General features: G+C 37.4%; 1 protein-coding gene across 5 annotated transcripts in view; it reads right to left on the reverse strand.

The window, feature by feature from the left end:
- Positions 1 to 20,939, reverse strand: part of LOC122828765 (aminopeptidase O (putative)) — a 93,651-nt gene that overhangs the window by 28,664 nt on the left and 44,048 nt on the right. For all 5 annotated transcript variants that reach the window (XM_044112617.1, XM_044112618.1, XM_044112615.1 and 2 more), the window contains 2 exons: positions 14,214 to 14,276; positions 13,106 to 13,192 (listed from right to left, as the gene is read on the reverse strand). In XM_044112617.1, the coding sequence (XP_043968552.1) occupies positions 13,106 to 13,192; positions 14,214 to 14,276 (150 nt within the window). The remainder of the gene's footprint in view (positions 1 to 13,105; positions 13,193 to 14,213; positions 14,277 to 20,939) is intronic.

A 20,939-nucleotide genomic window follows, 5' to 3' on the forward strand; every position in this document is an offset into this window, starting at 1 on the left:
TTCATTGTAAACAGAAAAGAGTTTCTGGCTGCTATTAAGAAAAAATAAAATAATAAGAGCATAATTTGATTTATGAAACCGTTAAATTCCTTTATCATAGTTCTGACATTTCTGAAATTGAATTTAGTAAAGAAAAACTTCCTTGCCTCTATTATGGTAAAAGATAAATTGGAATTTAAAGTATGTAAATTGTTATCTGATTATAATATTAATTTATGATTTTTTGCACAATGACATATTTGGCAACAATATGCTGTTCATAAAATCTGTCTTATAGTGACTGTTTTTGGCTTGTCCCCTCCCAGCCCCATATTTTGGTTTCCAGACAAACAAAACTAAACTATGGATGCAAATACTTTCAATAATTAAAATTGTTTTACTTTTTTAGGAATTTTATGGCATTGGAAAACAAAAATTGATTTACAGGTTTGGTTTGGTTTGAGTAGACATGAACAAGAAGATTTTGATGCCAAGCCATTCTGTTAAAAACCAGCCAAAGTATTGTAAGGTCTGTTCTCCGAGCTACAAGGAACCAGTATATGGACTTTAGAACTGGGGTGATGTGCTGCATCTTTGTGGTTCTAGTGAGAATGAGACGAGCAGCGTTCTGAATCAGCTGCAACTGTCTGTCCTGTTCAGGCAGACCTGTAAAAATACTGTTGTAGTCATCAAAGCGATTAAAGATAAACACATGGATGAGTTTTTCAAGAAGAATGTTTTTTGGGACATTTGCTTTATGTTAGTCAACTCAGTTCTAACTGGTCCAGTAGCACATATGGCTGCCTTTACTTTGTGTGCAAGCCTGTGTGTGTTGTTGATGAGGCTAAATGTGTTATGTCTGTCTGAGGGTGCTGTAGGCTCCCCGGTTATTACCAGCAAAGACAGATGTTAAAGCACTCAATACGCAGCATTCTCAGACGTGCGCAGACACAACATTACATACAGTACCTATAAAAGCGACTGGGTGACGCCTAAATCAGGCTTTATGGGAAAAGTATTGATTCATTTCACACCACTAAAAAGCCAGTTCCCTTTTACAGCTCAGCCCAAAATTGCCATGACTCTCCACTTTATGTGTCTAAAGTGTCACCAGCTTCAACACTGTGACCTACACGCAGCTCTGTATTTTTATTGCGCCGCATTACACCAAATGTCTAAATTTGTGTTTGAATGGTTTCCAGAAAGAATTACGTGCAGTTGTGTGAGTTTACTAGCTACTAGTTTTTGTATGTATTGTCGACAACATATTTAGAAAGCTGTTCTCTTCCTCTCCATCCCCGATATGTTTTCCATGTGTGCTGGTAAGGCAAACACAGCTGCACTTTAATGACGCGCAAATGCTTTTGGGATTCCGAATGCACGTGCATGAGTGCATATGTATGTGTGTATGTGTGTATGTGTATGTTTGTTCTTTTTTACCACTTCAGTAAAATGCCTGTTCGAGCTTTTCCCTCAAGCTATGTTCAGACTGCAGAACCTTCAGTTAACTGTAGTTCAAAGGACCACTTTATGCAATGAGAGTAGAGATGTTTCTATCTTGAACGATCTATGATGTAGATGTACAACAAGTGCTCAGAAAAACATAATTGCATAGCACAGTGATTGGACTACACCAGACAATTGCATAGACTAGTTAAGAGTCAAAGAACTGCACTGCAAACCAAAACACCTTTAAGATAATAAGCAAAAATGTATCTATACAATAGTCGCAGGGGGTTAGAGACCACAACAGAGCAGGAACAGCTATAATCCTTGAACACTTTAGACCCGCTCTAAGAAGACTTAGACCTGCCTGGCTTAACAGTTTCCACACCAAATATACTTTAACATGCATTAATATAAACAGTGGAAACTGCCTTAGCACTACCACTGAAACTAATGCCTACATTCTTCCCTATCGTCGCTCTTGAGGTCACAGCCAATCAGGACCAAGGAAAATAAATGACACTCCTGGATTGGTTGTTTTGCAAATGTCAGTCACTATATCTAAGTATTTAAGCAACCCAAGCTGCATTTTCTCTGGGCTATGCATCTTTTGGATATTTTAGATATGCTCTACAAAAATATCACACAAACCACCTTTTTTATTATTCTACATTTACACTGCATGTGTCTCTGCTGAGCACTTTCCCAGTGGAGCAGAATAGGTTCCTCAAATCAAACCCTGATGTAGAGAATGGACATTTGTGCATCAGAAACTGCCCAAACCAAAGTCAATAGTTTATTGAAGAGCAGGTAACTGAACTAAGATACATTTTGTGTGGTTGGTTTTGAGTTCCCATTTATGTTTAAAGTTTATAGGTTAAGTTTATAACATAAGTCATTAGGACTGAGGATTTAAACAGACATGCATGAATGTACTCTACACGAAGGTGTGTTTTTCAGTCACAAAAACTTGAGCAACAATTTTTACATGGTATATCTGCCATGATCAAGCTTGTCATCAATGTAAACATGTTTGATGAAAACGTGTTTACACAACCCCTTCTCACTACACCTCCTCATTTACCCACATAGCAGTGAGAAGACAGGAAGTTCTTGTAAGAGATGAGACAGGCAATGAGCTTTAAATGACCCTGAACACAGAACAGCTGATGAGTGATGAATAAGAAATACACTCATTCTAACCTTCTTACCATATCTACAACACCTTGTTAACATGGCACAAGTAGACCTGTATCCTCTCTACCTTTGAAAGTAAATGTGCATCTTCTCATAACTGTTTGAGCAAAACAGTTACATGCAGTCTTAGTGTCCATTCCTCCCATTAGTTACTTAATCTGTTTCAGAAAGAAACCCTATCGTCAGCTACCTACCAGGCATCTTGTGACTTGTACTTTCAAGTCATGCAGAAATATATTTTGAGATCACGGCATGAAAGAAAAATTTTATATAGGGGAAGCTTTAGGCAGGTTTCATACCACGTGTTCAGCATGTGCTGAGAAGCATAGTTTGCATTTTAACTGCCGTGACGACAGATAAGGGACTCCACATCAGATGACTGTCACGTGCCTGTAAGTTTCAGCAACACTGGAAACCTACAGAGTTTTGAAAGTTTTGCCTAGTTTTCATAAATTTAATGTTTTTATAAGGATCGTTCCAGTCAAAGGACACACCAAGAAACTGAATTAATTTTTGAATGAATTTTTGAATTAATTTTTGCATAGACACAACCAAATATAAGACATTTTAAATGATTAACGTGGATGTGTAAATAAAGGAACACTTCAGATTTGGCCTTTTACCCACAAAATGTGTTTTTATTGAGCTGGACTTCTAAAATCAAGCCATAATAACCTCCTAAAAACTTATACCATACCATACCATACCAGCTTTATTTATAAAGCACTTTAAAACAATCACAGTTGATACAAAGTGCTGTACAATCCAAAAAACACAACAAAATAAGAATAATTATAATTAAAAGTAGTTTAAAAACAAAGACATTATATTTAATGTAAAATTTTAATGAGCATTTTTATAGTACAAAGTATTTTGTTTAAAAATATTTTTGCATGAATTCCCATATATACATGTACTGCTATACTAATACTACATATACTACTACTTTTAACATATAAGGATTGTGTGAAAGAAAATTAGCATTTTTGTTGCTTAACTTTGTAAATTGTTAATTAGATCTGTTGTTGATTTACAAATTTAATTCCCAATACCACATATTATTGATTTTCTTATGCTTCTTCTGTTTTTAATTGAATTATCTGTGGATCTGAAAGGCAAACCATGTTTTTGACAGTTTTTTCACTTTAAAATTGGTGACAAACAAAGTTAGTTGGATTATGAGTTAGAAAAGTTAGATTATGAAACTGATTTATTTACACACATAACACAGCATATCAAACATGCCTGTGTAAAATAAAGCAAATCTTATACATATTACATGCCATGACCCTGAATATATTTAGAAATCAGCATTTAAGTCAATATTTTATTCATAGATATCAGAATTATATAAATAACTGATTATATGAAAATGTTTGCTTTACCAAACACAAAGACTTCACCGTGTAGAAACACTGTGGAGCTTGTAGCAGGTGCTGCAGCAATACACACACTACACATTGGTGGTGAGAAGCTGGCATGAAACACAGATGGACACACAGCTGTTCATATGCTCTGCATGGCTGTATTTAAGGGACATCTTTAGATATTTATTTATTCAATCACACAGTTGACCTGTGTGGTTTTATTTACAGCTAAAACTGGATCAACAGCTTTTTGATTTGAAGTGTCCTGTGAGTCAAACAGCTGCTTGCTGCACTGATCCTTTGACTCCCACAGATTGTATCCCGTTCAGCACTTTCCACAAAAGACAAAGCAAAAACTGATGAAGGCACCAGAATGCTTTTATTGATCTGTTGTCTTTCTCTGGATCTGTTGATTTTTTAGATGTCCAGGGCTTAGCCTCTTTTGTTTTGCTTTTGATTCAATCAATCAATCAATCAATCAATCAAATTTTATTTGTATAGCACATTTCAGCAGCAAGGCATTTCAAAGTGCTTTGCATCACATCAGACACAAAAACACAATGCAACATAGAATCAACAATCAAAACACAACATTAAGTCAGGTTCCGTCATTAAATTAGTAATTGATTACGTTTGAAATGCAATTCTAAACAGGTGGGTTTTTAGTTGAGAATTAAAGGAAGTCATTGTTTCAGCTGTTTTACTGTTTTCTGGAAGTTTGTTCCAGATTTGTGATGCATAGATGCTAAATGCCGCTTCTCCTCGTTTGGTTCTGGTTCTGGGAGTGCAGAGCAGACCAGAACCAGAAGACCTGAGAGGTCTGGAAGGTTGATACAACAACAGCAGATCTTTAATGTATTGTGGTGCTAAACCATTCAGTGATTTATAAACTAACAACAGTATTTTAAAGTCTATTCTTTGAGCTACAGGGAGCCAGTGGAGAGACTTTAAAACTGGTGTTATGTGCTCTATCTTCCTAGTTTTAGTGAGAATACGAGCAGCAGCATTTTGGATCAGCTGCAGCTGTTAAATTGATTTGTTGGACAGACCTGTCTTCTGGTCCTTTTCTTTTCAATATTTTCTAACAATCTGATCTAGGTACAAAACCATCAGAATGTTTTCTCATCCAGCAACTGAAAAAGAAGCTTGACAACCTAATAAGAAGTAAGTTTCAAGCACACAATCACATCCCTTCTGAGCAACGATAAATCTTAAGCATGAAACTCAGTAGTGCAGGTTGTTTTTCTCTTCCCTGTGGTCACTTTTTACTTTCCACCTGTTTAATCTGGCAATGTCTGCTCTGAATGTCAGCCAAGCAAACAGCTGCAACAGTGAATCTAATACTGAAATAAATGCACCTCTGTTTATCCTGACAATCTTTGCTGCCATTTATACAGTAAAACACATGTAATACCTTCTCTTAACAAAAATTAAATGCATTCCATGTGAAGACGGCTGCCTTGGTAGTAGCAATAGTGATCTAGATTAGCCCTTAGTTGATCCCCTAGACGGCCTACTGATGGAGAAACACACACACACAGACACGCCGACATTCTTCTTCCAACCATTTCCCATCCTGATGTAGAGTCTGGCCGGAAACAGCCATTTCCCTGAATGTTCCCATCTCTCCTCCGGCATACTCCCTCATCCCTGATTCATTGCCAATAAATCACACTAAGAGGCAGACACAGAAAGAGTGAGACAGACTTTGTGATAAAAGGCATAAGAGATTAGGAAAAGTGGAGAAGGAAGAGAGGAAGACAAAATGAAACAGTTGACAGTGCACTGGAGAAATAAGAGTTGGAGGGGGAAAACCAGATGTGTGAGTGTCAACACTTCACAAACTGAGAGGATGCCAAATATGGCAGAGTCTTGAAAGGAACAACAAAATAAAAGCAGATGCTGTGTTAGAAAAAAATAACTGATATTTATGGTATGGATTGTGTTTCAAAGTGGTACTGATAAAAAATAAAAAAATACAGGTAGACTGGGAAACAGGAGGACAAAACTGTTAGACTACAAAATATTTCTTCCATTCCATTAAAAGAAACACAGCATGCTGGCATTATATTGCTAGTCTATTTCACCTTGAAAACTTTGATTTACACATTTCAAAGTAGGAAAGCACCAAGACAGTGACAAATATTGGGAGATTTTTAGTTTCATCGGCCAGTTAGATACTAAAATATTCATCATGCTCCGTATTTTTCTAATTTTGCTCCTCCCATTTTACAACATAAACAGAGTGCATGGAACACACTATACCTAAGTATTACTTAGGTATGAGGTAACTTATTGCTAAGTTACCTCATATTGGTACAATAAGTACTAGTAAGGTAGGTTTCTTCAGGCTGAGTGAAAAAACATTAGCTATTTTTAGTTTGAGGAAACACAGAAGTGTGAGAAGAAATTAAAATGAAAACAGCCTTTTTTTTAATCGGTTGCCTAATTCTAATTATCTCTACAAATTGAAAGATTAACAGCAAGTAAAACAGACTGAAATAATTTTCTACATTGGCCTCCTCCTCTTTTTAAATCTTCTACTTATAGCTTCATAATGTGCACCACCTGCAGACCGCACCCAAATGAACAACCTTTTGATCAGGGCCTTTTTGCTCTTCCACACAGGGGCTCCAGTTACCATGGCCGCTTCCCCCCGTCTGACCATCAGCATCACACCTCATTACAGCACAAAAGATTTCAGTCAGCACTCAAACATAGCTAATTTCTTTGTGGGTTTACATTGTCTACAAAAATAGAAGCTGGCAGCATTGTCCCTGCGGCACACCAGCACTGTAAGGTCCATTTAGTAGCTGCTTTGCAGCTTTTGGTCCAAGTGGCTTGCCTTCCAAAATATAAATGAATGATGCCACGATGACTGGGCAAACACAAAAACTCCAAAACAGTCTTTTTAATGGAGCTTGAAAGAAAACAACACCTTTTCCCAATTTATTTGTTTTAAAACTATACTTTCTCATTGCAAAACACAAGGAATATTAACTATGGGTGATTTATTTTTTCACAATGTTTCCAGTTATACCACCCTTAATTGTCACAGTTGTAGATGTTTTCAGTTTTTTTAATTATTGCTCATACAGGCAACTTTATTTAAAGAGAGGCTAAGAGGAATAGACCTCTGTGTCATGTCATATATAGGAAAAAAATACTCTATTGATATTCAAGTCAACGCTTACAGACTAAGCAACTTAAAGTATAAATTAAAAATGGTCTGATACTTTTATTCTGGAGGAATTGTAAAGTGTGCAGCTAAATGTGGCACCAGAAATTGTTCTTAGTCTGAAACTGTTTCCTTGCAGAATAAATGCAATCAAATGTAATTAAAGGTTCTGGACTAAAAGATAAATTTATTAATAATATAAGTATATTTGGACACTGCTGTAACTAATCTGTACAGAAACTGATCCTATCGATTAGGATGATGCAGATTCCCATCCTCCTGAGCAGACCAATCGACACTGAACTGTGAGCTGACTCATTCCCTACATATTCTGTTGCATCTACGGTGCACAGAAGGATTCTTGTAACCGGATTGTTACTTAATCTGTCTGCAGAAACTTGGTGCATAAAAATGCATATTGTGTAAAATGTGTTGAGTGTATCTTAAAATTTTATGTCCCTCATATGATATTATTCTATATTTTCCGGCTAATTAGAAGTAGTCTCCTGGAAATGAGCGTTGGAACACTTCTGTAATCATTAAAGGTGTGAAGTTAAAAATAGTGTGCCGCAGAGTAATTTAAAATGGAATGATAAGAATTCAGGATTACACCATTTCCTGGAATTTGTTTATCCAAGGTAAGAGCAGTGCAAACACTGTCTACATGCAAAGCTTTCTATTTGCACCAAATGCAGTGTAAATCAGAACAATACAGGCTGAAAATATGCAGATTATACCTTTTAGTAACATCAAAGACTTGATGTACAGTCAGATTACTACAGATGGACATGTTATGTACCTAAAACGTAAGTACAGGAGATTTTGTTGCATCTGCTAGCCATTGAGCCCATTCAACAGACCAGTTGTTCCATGAAAGCCTGAAATTATTGAACCCACTTTCCCAGAAAGTTACTCTAAGGTTTCACAGGGGCTTCGAGCCTTTGATGATGCCTTTGCTCTCCAGGTCAACATGGAATTTAATAAATGTAAAAACCGGATCAATTACAATTCCTAATGTAACCCTTTACCAAGAAGAAAGGTACGTCATTAGTGTACCTGAGATCCCTTGCTACTCTAAAAACTTCCCCATAGGGTTTCCTGTCCTGATCAGCAGGGGCAGATGGACCCTCTCATTAAAGTGACCGCAGTTGAAAATGAGAGCAAAATGAGGCCCATTACCAAGCAGGCGTGACTAATATCCTTTTGCAGACCTCTCCACACACTGTGCTCACATGCACACGCATCTCCCGTGCACACACAAGTTGCATTTGTATGCAAATAAAAAAAAAAAAAAAAGAAAGGCCAGATGTGCACGTTATGATGCTCGTTAATCAATAAGGGTAACTGAAACTGAAACAAGGGGAAGTTGGTAATAAACTTTGACTCTACAATATTGACCAGATCTGGGGCTACTCTGTGGGGGGTGTCTGGAACCCACTACGGAATGCATATACAGATCTCTGTGAGAGTGCACATGTGTGCATGTTACTAATGGTCCCTGATGTCATTAATGGGAAATACAAAAACTGACTTGGTCCACACATCCACCTTATGAGACCATTTCACCATCATTATCAACCCTTTACACTATTTTTATACATCTGATGAGTCGTATGGTTTAGATTTATACATTCCATTTGTTTTTTTGTCATAGAAATTGCTGCTGTCTCAGATTTTCTGTTTTTGTGTGTCTACTCTGGTTGGAGTCTCAGATTTTCTGTTTTTGTGTGTCTACCCTGGTTGGAGTTATGGCCAGACCTATTGCTGCCAATTTTAATATGCTTTCCTGGATGCAGCTTTTCCTTGTCAATTTTTTTTCTTTCCCATAAAAGGTTCCAGTGCTTTTGTATTTAGCTATGTTTGATTCACGGATGGAGTCGTTTATGGAGCTTTGGCTGCCATTACCTTCACCTTCCACTTTTTTCCCAGTAGGAAGCACTCCTGACCCACTGCTACTGTGTTTTTCAGTGTCTTCTTCCTGTCTTCCTCTCAGCCCTTAGCTAATAATGGAAGATGGTTGTTCTGAGGGAGCATGGTTGTACTGGAAGTTTCTTCCTGTTAAAACAGTGTGGTTCCTTTCCTTTGCTGCCATGTGCTTGCTCAGGAAGGTAGACCGCTACAAAGTTAGCGAATCAATGTGATCATATGAGCTTCCTAAGATAGACAACTTTCATCAATTGGCAAAATGTAATACCTGAATTTGACTGAATTGTGCTATAATGGGGATTGAACTTGGCTGTATGAATTGAATTGAAAAGAATTGGATAGATTCAAATTGCATCTGGAGCAAATTGGATCGAATCTAATTGGATAAGAATTTGTCCTGTTTGTCTCGTAAAGTGCTCTGAGATGACATTTGTTGGGACATGATGTTGTATATATACACTGAATTGAATTGGAAAGAAAAGTATATCATTTTTGTCATGTGATTCTCACTAGCACATTCATGACCTTTCAATATTTTGTAATAATGGATCCACCAGGGTCCTTGCTTAAAATGTATTATTTATCCACAAAAATCATCCTAACCCTAACCCTTTCCATCATCAATTTTCCTTTTTCCAAGATTTCCATCTACAATCTTTGTTTGCATTGCGTTTGTCTACTTTTTTCTTCATTCCAAATTTCTGACAAAAAACTCCCTCCCTTCATCTCTGTCATACCCTAACGTCTTCTCCCACGTCACATTCTACCGTCTTGCCTCTTTCGTTTTGAGCGTCCTCAATTGCCTTTTGCGATCACTTCAGCTGATTGATTTATAACCTTGCAACAGGCTGGTAGACGGAGGGAGGAGAAAGAGAGAGGAGGATCAAGAGAGAGGGAGCTTAGCAGGAACAGGGCTGTCGGGGTGTTTGAAGTACATAAAGGAGTAATATAAAATACACCTGGTCCATCCATGGGGCACTCACTGTTCCTAGAAACAAAAGAAGGGGAGGGGGACACAGGGGAGGAGAGTGGAGAGGGTCGGTCCGCAGGGGAGGGAGTGGGGTCTCTCCGTTTTTCCTTTCAGACTGGCTTTTATGGTGTTACTTCAAACGCTGACCTCCCACCCACCCCCCTGCTCTCTCGCTCCATTCGTCCGTCCATTTGCGCCTCCCTCCTCTTTCTCACTATTGTGTATGGCCAAGTGGACAGTAATTGGCTATTCTTTCATGAGGCTGATTTCAGCAGCCCCCCACACCCCAACAGGAAGGGGCCCTTTAGCTGCCTCTCAGAAGTAAGTGTATATGTGTGTGTGTGTGTGTTGTAAAATATGCCAGACATTTAGGTATCAGGTGGTTTTAAGGAGACGGGGTCGGCTGTGCTGGCATTTCATTCACAGCAAACTCAGGAATTTAAGGTAATCTCATCATGTTCCGACACGGGATTTTATGAGATGCCAAATGGGCTTTAGAATCAGCTTAGACGTGTTTAAATGATCTTTTTAATATTTCTTCAATTACAGATGCTTTAAGCTTGAGAACATTGTGTTCAAGAAAAAAAAAGAAGTCTAAAAAGGCAGCTGTCTTGGCAAGATTTTATTTCTTGACACCAAGGAGTGCTTGCCTAACTTATTCATGAGATAAAATGTGTTGTAAAAAAAAAAAGATGAGTGGTTTTGAAAAGGTTTTCAACAGTTTACAACATCTGAGTGTATTGTGAGTGATATATAAAAGCCGCTCTACTCTCGCTAATGACTTCTGGCCCTCGGTGGCTTATAGATCAGTGTGTGTTCATTAATGATGCAGGCGTGTGCAAGTGTGTGTGTGTCAATTAGTGGGTGGAGGGGATTAACTGTCTCCAGAGATTCCTAATTAACACAACACATGCAGGCAAAACTGTGCTTTTTTTCCAGTTTTCCACTGAATTTTTACCTTTTTATGTGGTTATTAAAACTTTAAATTGACAGGAAGAATGCAGAAACAAGTAAGCTTAGAGAAAATAAAGACTACCTATAAAGTGTTAGAGTTTTTTTAGCGAATTTCTCTAACATTAGTGTAACTAGTAGTAGACAGATGAAATTTGTCTCCCAGTTTGAAGAAAAGTGGAGAAAATCTCAGAGAAACTGGATGACAAACATGCATAATGTGTTTATTTTGCATACAAGCCCAAACATGCAGTTTTTATTTTGAAAAATGAGCTTTCATCTTTAAGCCCTCGTCTTTTGCTTAATGATTTCCAAAGCCACAGAAGCCATCACATTCAGTCCTCCAGCAGTGACTCTGCACCCGTAAACAGAGAGATGTGAGTTAACCTAAGACATATCAGCTTTGCTAAAAAAAAAAAAAAAAAAAAGTGTTTATTTGTGAAGATCATAGTTAAAGTGGTGTGCTTAGTTTGGTGGTCAAATTTTTCTCTAAACATTTGCAGCCTCAGTTTTAATTCACAGACTAAACATGAAGCAAAACATGAGACTTTGGTCATTTTGAAACAACTGTTTTAGTAAAACATAATTATATAGCTCAACTAAATACCGATTTGACCAATCAAATGAGTAACATTTGATTGGTCAAATGGTGGTCAGTTGCAAGGTCTTCCGTCTCTGGAAGAAATGTTTAAAATAGATCACATAATCAGTTATTTATTAAATAAATGCTTGTGTCCATCCATTAGTATGGCCTTCAACAAAAGTCATGATTGGTCACATGATCCTTGAGGGAAACTAACAGCAACAACCCTGGTTTATACTGGTGTGGCTGACTTTGCCATCTGCATCAATCCGCCTAATCTGCTGCTACCCATCAGTTTCCTTAAAGACTGGACTTTAAGGAACGGCTGTCATTTCTGCAAAATGCTATCAAAGATGGTGCTTTCCAGGGCTTCTCCAGGTCTTTTTCTTGATTGAAGAATTATTCCAGTTGTCCCATATTTTGTCAAGTGAGTGGCTGAATAGAGCCAGTAGCCTCAAATATTGCCATTACCCCGAGAAACCAGGCCGCCGCTTGACTAAGAAATCAGTAATAAGCAGTCTCCTGTCTACAGGTTGAACTTCATGTTCTTTTTCTATATAGGATAAAATTGCCCTGTCTTTCAATGGACAAAACCACTGAAGGAACAACTCCTAACTGTATGTCAGTTTCCAATACATTTTACAACTGCGTCATAAAAAATGTGGGTTTCTTTTCCAATATGAAGCCACAAAAGCAGTTGGTCTTTTACATTTTCTTTGTTATCATTACTTCCAGACAGAAGAAATATGTTGGACACATTAACATAGTTTGCATAATATAAACCTGGAAGGAGTTTGAACAATTTTGAGCTTAGCTGTATTTCTATATATAAAGCAGACCATTTATTAAATGTTTTGAGATAACTTTTGTTTTGAATTTGTGATACATTAAAAAAACTACGGTAAATTGAATTGGGTCCGGTCCATAAGCCAGTAGTCTTCCACTGATCTGAAGATGTATTCACTTTTCTGCAAACTCATGGTGATATAACAATTTTTCTACAGTAGGTAAGAGGACAGACAATAACTTCACAGAACTACACTTTAAAAGCTTCAAATATTCCTTCAAGTTCTGAATGTAAAGACTCAATGGTGGCTACCACCCAGGAAAACACAGACACCACATCCACTTTGACCATGACCACACACACACACACACGCACACACACGCACAGTATGTGATGTATACAAGCTCTTAAAAGGTTAAACACACACCAGCGGAGGACAGAACATAAACGCAGACTGTGAAAGTACAGGGCTGTCTGTCCTGTCAGATACAACACATCAACAGAGTTTGGGATAACCATGTTGTCTGTCAAACAAAATTACTCTGAAGTTCAAATAAAAAAATAAAAAAAAATAAAAAAAAAAATCACAGCAACTTTTAAAGAGAAACCCACAATAGTTTGGGAAGATGAAAGGTCCTCTAAGTATAAAAAGGGGACACATTGAAGAGGAAGAAGTAGAGCGAGTAAGGAGATAACAGACTTAATACTGCAGAGTGCCTACCTCTTTGTAGTTCACCTTGGGTTCTGTTCTCTTCCGCTTTCTGCCCTTCGCCTGGTGAGTCCGACTGGAGAGAATCCATTTTACAACCTGCAGAGAGACGATGGTGGGGGTGAGGAGGTGAAGGCGGGAAAAAGATACGAAGAACAGACAGAGTAGCCCAGGGGGAAACAGTGTGATGGTGGAGGATAAAAAAATGACAACGATTAAATAAAGGTGAGAGTGGAACATCAGAAAGAGAAAAGTGGTCATTGTTCAATGGTAAAAAAGCTCTCAGACACCGACTTCAGATAAAACGCTCACAGGACGACAGAGCAGTCAGAAAGCTCATCAGAGTGCAAAGTGAACAAAAATTCACACAGCGAAAACAGTCCTACACTCATTTGCAACTTTTCTGCGCTCAACTAACATAAACAACCAGCAACGACAAAATAAATAAAACGGAGCACAGCAGCTTTCAGTTCGCACAACACATGTTTCCTAAAAAGGAATCCATGAATACGGTTGAATGCCATAGAACAAAGAAAAACCCATGAACGTTTAGACCTAAATATGATAGATCTTCTTTTAAATAAAGTCACGAAAGCCATTTTGGCGTTTTAAATTTAAAGTGCACATTTCATCTTTCTTGGGAGAAAGATAAATGCGAGGATGTGAAAATATAGGCAAAGCAATTAAGAACAACATGGGAGCATTATGGGAAATCTGATAGGCAGCACAGTACAACACGCAACAGATGCACAGCGCTGTGTGTGCGCGTGCTGCACTCCTCTCAGAGGCAGACAGAGGGAGAGACTGAAGCGGGGAATGAATGTGGGAAAGAGGTAAACAAAGTGCGAAAGAGGTAGAGATAAGAGATTATATCAAAATAATGTGAAATAAAGCATGGAACAATTTTGAAAAAGCCCAGAAATTAATAAAGGAAGCCCTGAGGAGGCAAAGAAGATAAACTTGGTAAAAGAGAAGACTGATGAAAATCAGATGATAATCATATCAAGCATGTGCAATATTTCCACTCTGAGCGCTTTTCTTGAAGACTGTCTGCCACTCCCTGAAGATGAGAAGAAGAGAGAGAGAGAAAAGGAGAGAAGCGGCGGAGTTGTGCGCCTACCTCTGCTTTGACTTCTTCCACCAGCCTCGCCTGTGACCACACGGCGCTCCTTTCATGCAGCCACTGAACCGACAGAGGAGAAGGGGAGAGCAGTGAGCTGGAGGGGCAAGTGATCGGGACGGAGAGGAATGCTTTGCAGAGGCAGAGAGAGAGACCGAGCGAAGCAGGAAGGGGAGGGAGGAGAAGTGGGAGGAAAGGGAGAGAAGGTGGGTGCGCTATCACTTGTTCCTCTGACGGAAACTCGCTACTTGACTCCAGAGGGAGAGACAGAAGGAAAGTGAAGGAGAGGAGAGAAAAACGGGGAGAAAGGTGGAACGGACAATTCACTTTACTCCTTGTTTCTGTTTTTTTTTTCATCTATTCATTCATTTGTGATTACACACACAAACATAAAGCTGGTCATGCAAACACCTACGTACAGAGAGGAGCCCTGACCAGAGCTTCTACTGTCTCCCCTTAAGGTTGCAGTACAGTGAATTATACAGCTGTATTTCAGTGTGTTTTAATCTAAGGCTGATTTCATGGTGGCTTTCCAGTCATTGACATTCTCGGGTATGGTGTTTCCCATCTTCCCTTTGACAATAATCCATACGTTATCTATGCATTTAGATCTGGACGGTGATGCCATGGTCATTAAAACAAGTATTGGCATTTTTGGTAATGAAGGCAGGTGCCAAGTTCTGCTGGGAAACTAAATCAGAGTCCCTAAAAAGTTTGCTGGGAAATAGTATGAAGCGATATCAACTTTCCTGCCAGACAACCACCCTGACTTTGGACTTAACACACAGCAAACCAGCTCCAGCAGATGATTCCCCAAATCATTCCTGACTGTGGAAACTTTACACTGGACCTCAAGCAACTTGGATTTTGTGTCTCTTCATCCTTGTCCCAAAGTCTGAACCCTGGATTTCCAATTAAAATACAAAATTCACTTTTATCTGAAAAGTTGATCATGGGCAAAAGTCCTGTCCTATTATCTCCATAGCGCAGTTGAAATGCTCCTGATGTCGTTTCTGAATCAAGAGATGTAACACACACATCTGTGTGTTGTGATACTTTAAGTCCTGAATTCAGCTACAGTCCATGTCCTGTGAGGTTTTACCAAACTCTTGACTAGCCTCTGTTTGATTATCTTTTCAAGGCTGTGTTTGTGCACTTTTTGCTACTCCATATTTTCTGTCACTCAACTTCCCATTAATGAGCTCAGATGCAGCAATATGAACAGCCATTTTGTTTAATGACCTTTCTGTGTTTTACAGTCTTGATGGATGTGGTCAATGACCTTTGCCTGGGCAACTGTCAGGCCAACATTCGTCCCCATAATCTTGAAGGCACAGCAGTTTTGTTTTGAAATTTTTTTTTTTTTTTTTTTTTATTAAGTAACTTGTATTTGGGTTATCATTAGCTGTAAGCCACAATCATCAAAATAAACTGAAATAAGTGGTTGAATTTTGTTGTTCAGTATGTAATGAATATGTATAATATCTGAGTTTCACTTTTTGAAAAAAAAAATCTATTTTTGATTATAATTTATTTAGATTCACCTGTAATAATACTGGGTGCCTGCAATGATGTTGAGAAAATAAGGGGGCAAAAAGTGGTGCATGGTATCAAGGTACCTTTAAACGCTCTGATAAACAAGCTAGAAGCAGCATCCTCTGTCCGTTATGCACACTTCACAGATGTTCCCACACACATGCCTGTGCAGCATTTTAGCTATCATAGTTACCATAGCCACACACAGATACACACAAAGTACAGTAGTATAACTGCATGCCTGAGTACTTCATGACTTTTTTTTTTTTTTTTTTTTTTTTTTTTTAAACAAAGGTACTCCAGCAGCATCAGATGAACTGAGGCAAAGAGAGAGGTGTTGGAGTGGGCAGTATAGAATGTAGTGAGTGTTGAGGCAGTAAATTGGCATTGTGTAACAGGATACCACACATAGCTCTTTTGCTGTTTGGATCTCAACAACTATTCTCTGGACAAAAAGCCCTTTGTCTACATCTAACACCCTGGTCCTGTTTCTGTGGCTGTGCAGTGTTTCTCTTTTGGATCAATATTAGATGACATATAAAGGTCTCATCTCACGTTCCTTCAGCAAACAAGGAGGCGATAAATCACTTCAACTGTTGGATTCAAAACTGTAATTTGTGGCATATCAGTTTCTAAATTAGAGTGTATGTAGAGAACAAATAGTGGCACTGTGGCGATGTCCCTCTGATTAATAATAAAGTCAGAGGATAAAAAAGTATAAGAAGCTACTTAAAAGAAAACTATTGAAATCAAAACCTAAGCTGTTCCGCCAGGCTGCTACTTTTAAGCAAAACATGTAGACTAAACATATTGCAGACAAGTTGATCTGTTTGATCATTTTCAGCTTTCATCCTCTGTAACTTAAAAGGGTGTATTTGGAAATTTGTCAACCGTTGGAAAATTCAAAGGTAAATTAGAGGTCAAGAGACTGCTCTTTAGTTTACAGCTGCTCATCTCTAACATTAAATGTCAATGCAGTAAAAGGTTTAGTTTGTTTTAATATAGGAAAAGGCTGTGTTACAGCAACATCTCTCTCACACATTGAGTGCCCTTGCCTCTGTTTCTAATGTAAATAATTAATGATCACCAATAGCCTGGAATGTTGGATTTAAAAAAAAATAAAGTTAATCATGGATTGCAAAGAGAAACTAGAATTACCAAAAATAAATTATGTCATCAGCACTTTATAAAGCTTTGTAAAGACTGAGAATCCTCCACAAACTGATCAGCGCATCTCTAGCAAAGACAAAGGGTAACTGTAAAGAGAATTCAGAATATTCATTTTTTTAGATATTGTTATTGTGACTTAAACAGCAAAAAAGTTGGGAAGAGATAAAAATAAGAAGGCAGGATGTTTTCACCTTTGAACAGAAGAAGTGACATATATTTCTGTTGTAAGTCTGAATAGCTCACTGAACCTTAAGGGCTCAAAAACAAGTGACAGGTCTGGGTTGTTTCTGAGGTTTGGAGTTGGCAGACACCCAAATATAGACTACCAGCACAGAGAAAAAATACTTTTTAAAATAGGACCCCTTTAGCATATGAGTTGAGCTGGTTAAGTTTTTGTATTGTTCAATAAATAGACTCAATGAAGAGCTGAACAATGAGTGTAATTATAATCCACAGTGCAAATGTCAATGTTCATAATAATACAATCACAAAGGACTGAATGCATGTAGTATCAGGTATGCTATTACTACTCTGCTTCACAGTAAATTTCTGGAAAATGTGGATTTATCTAAGCTGATGTTTTTCTAATGTTGTGTACCTCTAACCTTTGAAATGTTATTGTTCTGATTACAGATTTCTCACAAATGCCCACTTCATAGGCTGGCAAAAAAAATCTGTTTATATTTTATGTAGGTTTGATGAACCTTCTGTGACGTTTCTGCTTCTGTATTTACAGGGTTCTGAATCATTTTTCAGAAAAAAATTAAATTTTTTTTAAAGAAATTTTTTTCATTTGAATTATTTTTTGTTAACTTCTTGTAGCATTTGACTACAAAATATTAAACTGCTTGAGTAGTTTTAGATCATACTTTCTGCAGGTCTCTCATGTAATTAAACAATCAGATTCTGATTATTGGACAGTGGTAAAGTTGGGTGCTACTGCTTTTGTGGCATCTGGTCTGGCTTAGATCTTGTGTGTTTTAAAATCTAGACTCCTAAATAGAAATTACATATCCTCGTCTAGAAATCTGGGAAATTTGGTATCTTTCTTTTGGATGTGCAAAGTACAAAAACTTTTCAGTGCTGTGCTTTGCATTTTCAGACACCAATTTAACTTGAATTTAAAGTAATTAGAAACCAAACGGGTGGCAAGGGTTTGGCTTTGTGTGTTTTGATGTAAAAACATGCAAAAAAATAAATACATAAAAGGAGCTGAGTTAATATTTTTATATCCAACCTAACTCATAATTTCAGATTTTCTATAAGGTCCACACTTTGATAAATCATTGAGTATCTGCTGCTGAATTTCTTTTTGAGTACAAAAATAAATCCAAAATGTATTTATTTAATTTTAGAAAGGTTTGCATTACTTCTGGAAGCTCCAAGCTAAGACATGCCTATGTAAGAATGGAATTATGAAAAGATTTAGAAAGAGCTCTATAATATTTTGGGGCTGTCTTTTTATAGGCTCACTAAACAAAAGAATGAAACAAGCCAATACTAACAAAAAAAAAATCAAGGAAGTATTTCATTGTTTAATATAAACTAAGTAGGGCACAAGGTAAAAGAACCACCTTCGATTAAGTCCTAGTACCGGCCATGGACCAAAAGAGTTAAAATGATCCAATCAAAGGTCCAGACTTCAATCTAATTGAGAATCTGTTGCAAGTTTTGAAACTTAGTTCACAGATCCTCTCTATCCAATTTGACTGAGTATGAGCTTCTTTGCAAGGAAGAATGGGCAGAAATGTCCTTTTCCAGATGTGCACAGCTGGTAGAGACAAACCCCAAATGACTTCCCTTAAATAAAATGTAATAAATGCTTTATTTAATAATTGTTTTTTCTGGCTTTCATATAAAAATGTCTTATTTTACTTTCATTATTCCTGTTTGTGATTGTTATGAGAACAAATCTGAAATAGTTCACAAGAGTATGAGCACTTTTGCAAGATAAACATGTAGCAATAATCAAAACATGTTAATTAATAATTATTTAGATTTAAACTTTGGAGAAAAATATTTAAGAGCGAAAGTTTTGGCACATCAAGGGTGGCCTTTGTTCAGCCATCGTATCTGAGACTACTTCTATCCCCCTCCAAAAGGAGTGCTTACTCATCTAAACTAAAATATCTAAAATAGGCTTTCTCTCATTCCCCATCTCTTTTTTCCAGGATTAGTGTGTGCCATTGTTTATTATTAGGCCAAACCATTTCCTGCCTCTTTTTTTTTTTTTTTTCCAGACCAGATTGTGGAGCAACACATGGGAGTCTGTGGCGATAAAGAGCGAGACAACCCGGGAAAGATTTTTTTTTTAAATGTGTTTGTGTGTGGTGTGCACACAAACACAAGTGCTCGCATTTGTAAGAGGTTTTAATCGATCTGGCTGATCTACTTAGCCAGTGACTGGCACATCAAAACAAAAATAAATAAATAAATAAATAAACAAGCAAGCCTGTGCAGAAGCACTCAACCCTTATCCAATCAGGTAGGAGAAAACAGAAGTCCCCTCCACAGTGTCCTTCCCACCCTCAGAGGCCCCTGAAAGGCTCTAGTTACATCAGCACGTAATCTAGAAGGTGAATGTTCCCAGACAGCCATGCAGAAAAAAAAAAAAAGAAAAAAAAAAGGGACAAAACCCAGACACACAAAATTTGCACGTAGGCTGTGTGGTAATTAAGATCAGTTACCATAGAAATAGGAGAATTGAAGAAGCCATTAAAGTGGATTGAGCGTGTGGGTGTCTATTTGTAATGCAATAATCTATGACTGGGGGTATTTTTCCCAGCTAGAGGCCAGTGGAGGAGAGGTGTTGCTCAGATAAAATAACAATCTATAACTTTCTTCATTTTAGCCTTTTTTTTTTGTCTCACTTGTGTGTTCAGGTGATCAAATACATTTTAAAATCTGATAAAGGAAACCTTTAAACTGAATGTTGTTCCAAAATAATTATTTGATCTATAAAGGGAAAGAAAGCTATCCAAACCACATGAGAAGTAATCTGTCCCTAAACATAATCACTGATTGTCCAATAAATGGTAGTGAATCACTCAATAATTGATGGCTGAACACCATCATTTAGGATTTATAAATAGAGGGAAATATTCTATCAATTACAGCAAGTTGAGGGTCCTGAAGCAATAAAGCAGCCGTTTATTACCTGCCACCACCAGGTTTGACAGTAGGTATGCCGTTCCTTTTCTGAAATGCTGTTAGTTTTATACTGGATGTAACAGAACTCACACCTTCCAGAAAGTTCCTATTTTGAATCCACAATTGAAAGAATATTTTGCAAAAAGTCTTGTAATTCATTAAAAGGTTATATTTATAGGTTGGCAAATGTGAGATGTATTCTTGTGGTCTCTTTGATCAGCAGTGGTCTCATCCAAAAAAATATGGGTACAGTTAGTTCCTGATTAACTACAACCATAATCAGGAATTATGGTTACAGCAACCATAATTCCTGGTTACCAATCCAAACCAGCCTGGCTCTATGAGAAGAACCACTCTTCTTCTTCTCATAGAGAAGAACCACTTCTTCTCATAGAGCTAGGCTGGTTTGGCTAGTTATCCCCCTAAATAAATAAATAAAATTATGAGTTGAAAATGGCATTTTGTATTCAGTGATTTATGTCTAATCTGAAACATTTATGAATGACAGAAAAATAAAACAAAAGTACTTTGTCACAGTACTGCAAAGAACTGGAAATTGACCTAAAATTTAATTGACAAAGTTGTGTAGATATTTATCTTCCTAGATAAATATCCAGGTAAATATTATTTTTTTTTCCATTTCGTGCCTCAGCTGCCAGTAGCAGGAAAGCAATCATCATCATGCAGTTGTTCAATCGCTTCTGGCAAACAGTCACACCACATTTAAGCTGGAGTATCTATCAACTTATTTACATCTAATAGGGGACATCACTTTGTTTATGAGAGTTAGATTACACAGATGTTTAGAGATGTTCAAAAAATATCCTCAAGTGTTGTGTCTTTCCTTATCTAGTTGTACAGCATGTTTGT

The sequence above is a fragment of the Gambusia affinis genome, linkage group LG03 (genome assembly GCF_019740435.1).
Source record: "Gambusia affinis linkage group LG03, SWU_Gaff_1.0, whole genome shotgun sequence".
NCBI classification, from domain to species: Eukaryota; Metazoa; Chordata; class Actinopteri; order Cyprinodontiformes; family Poeciliidae; genus Gambusia; species Gambusia affinis.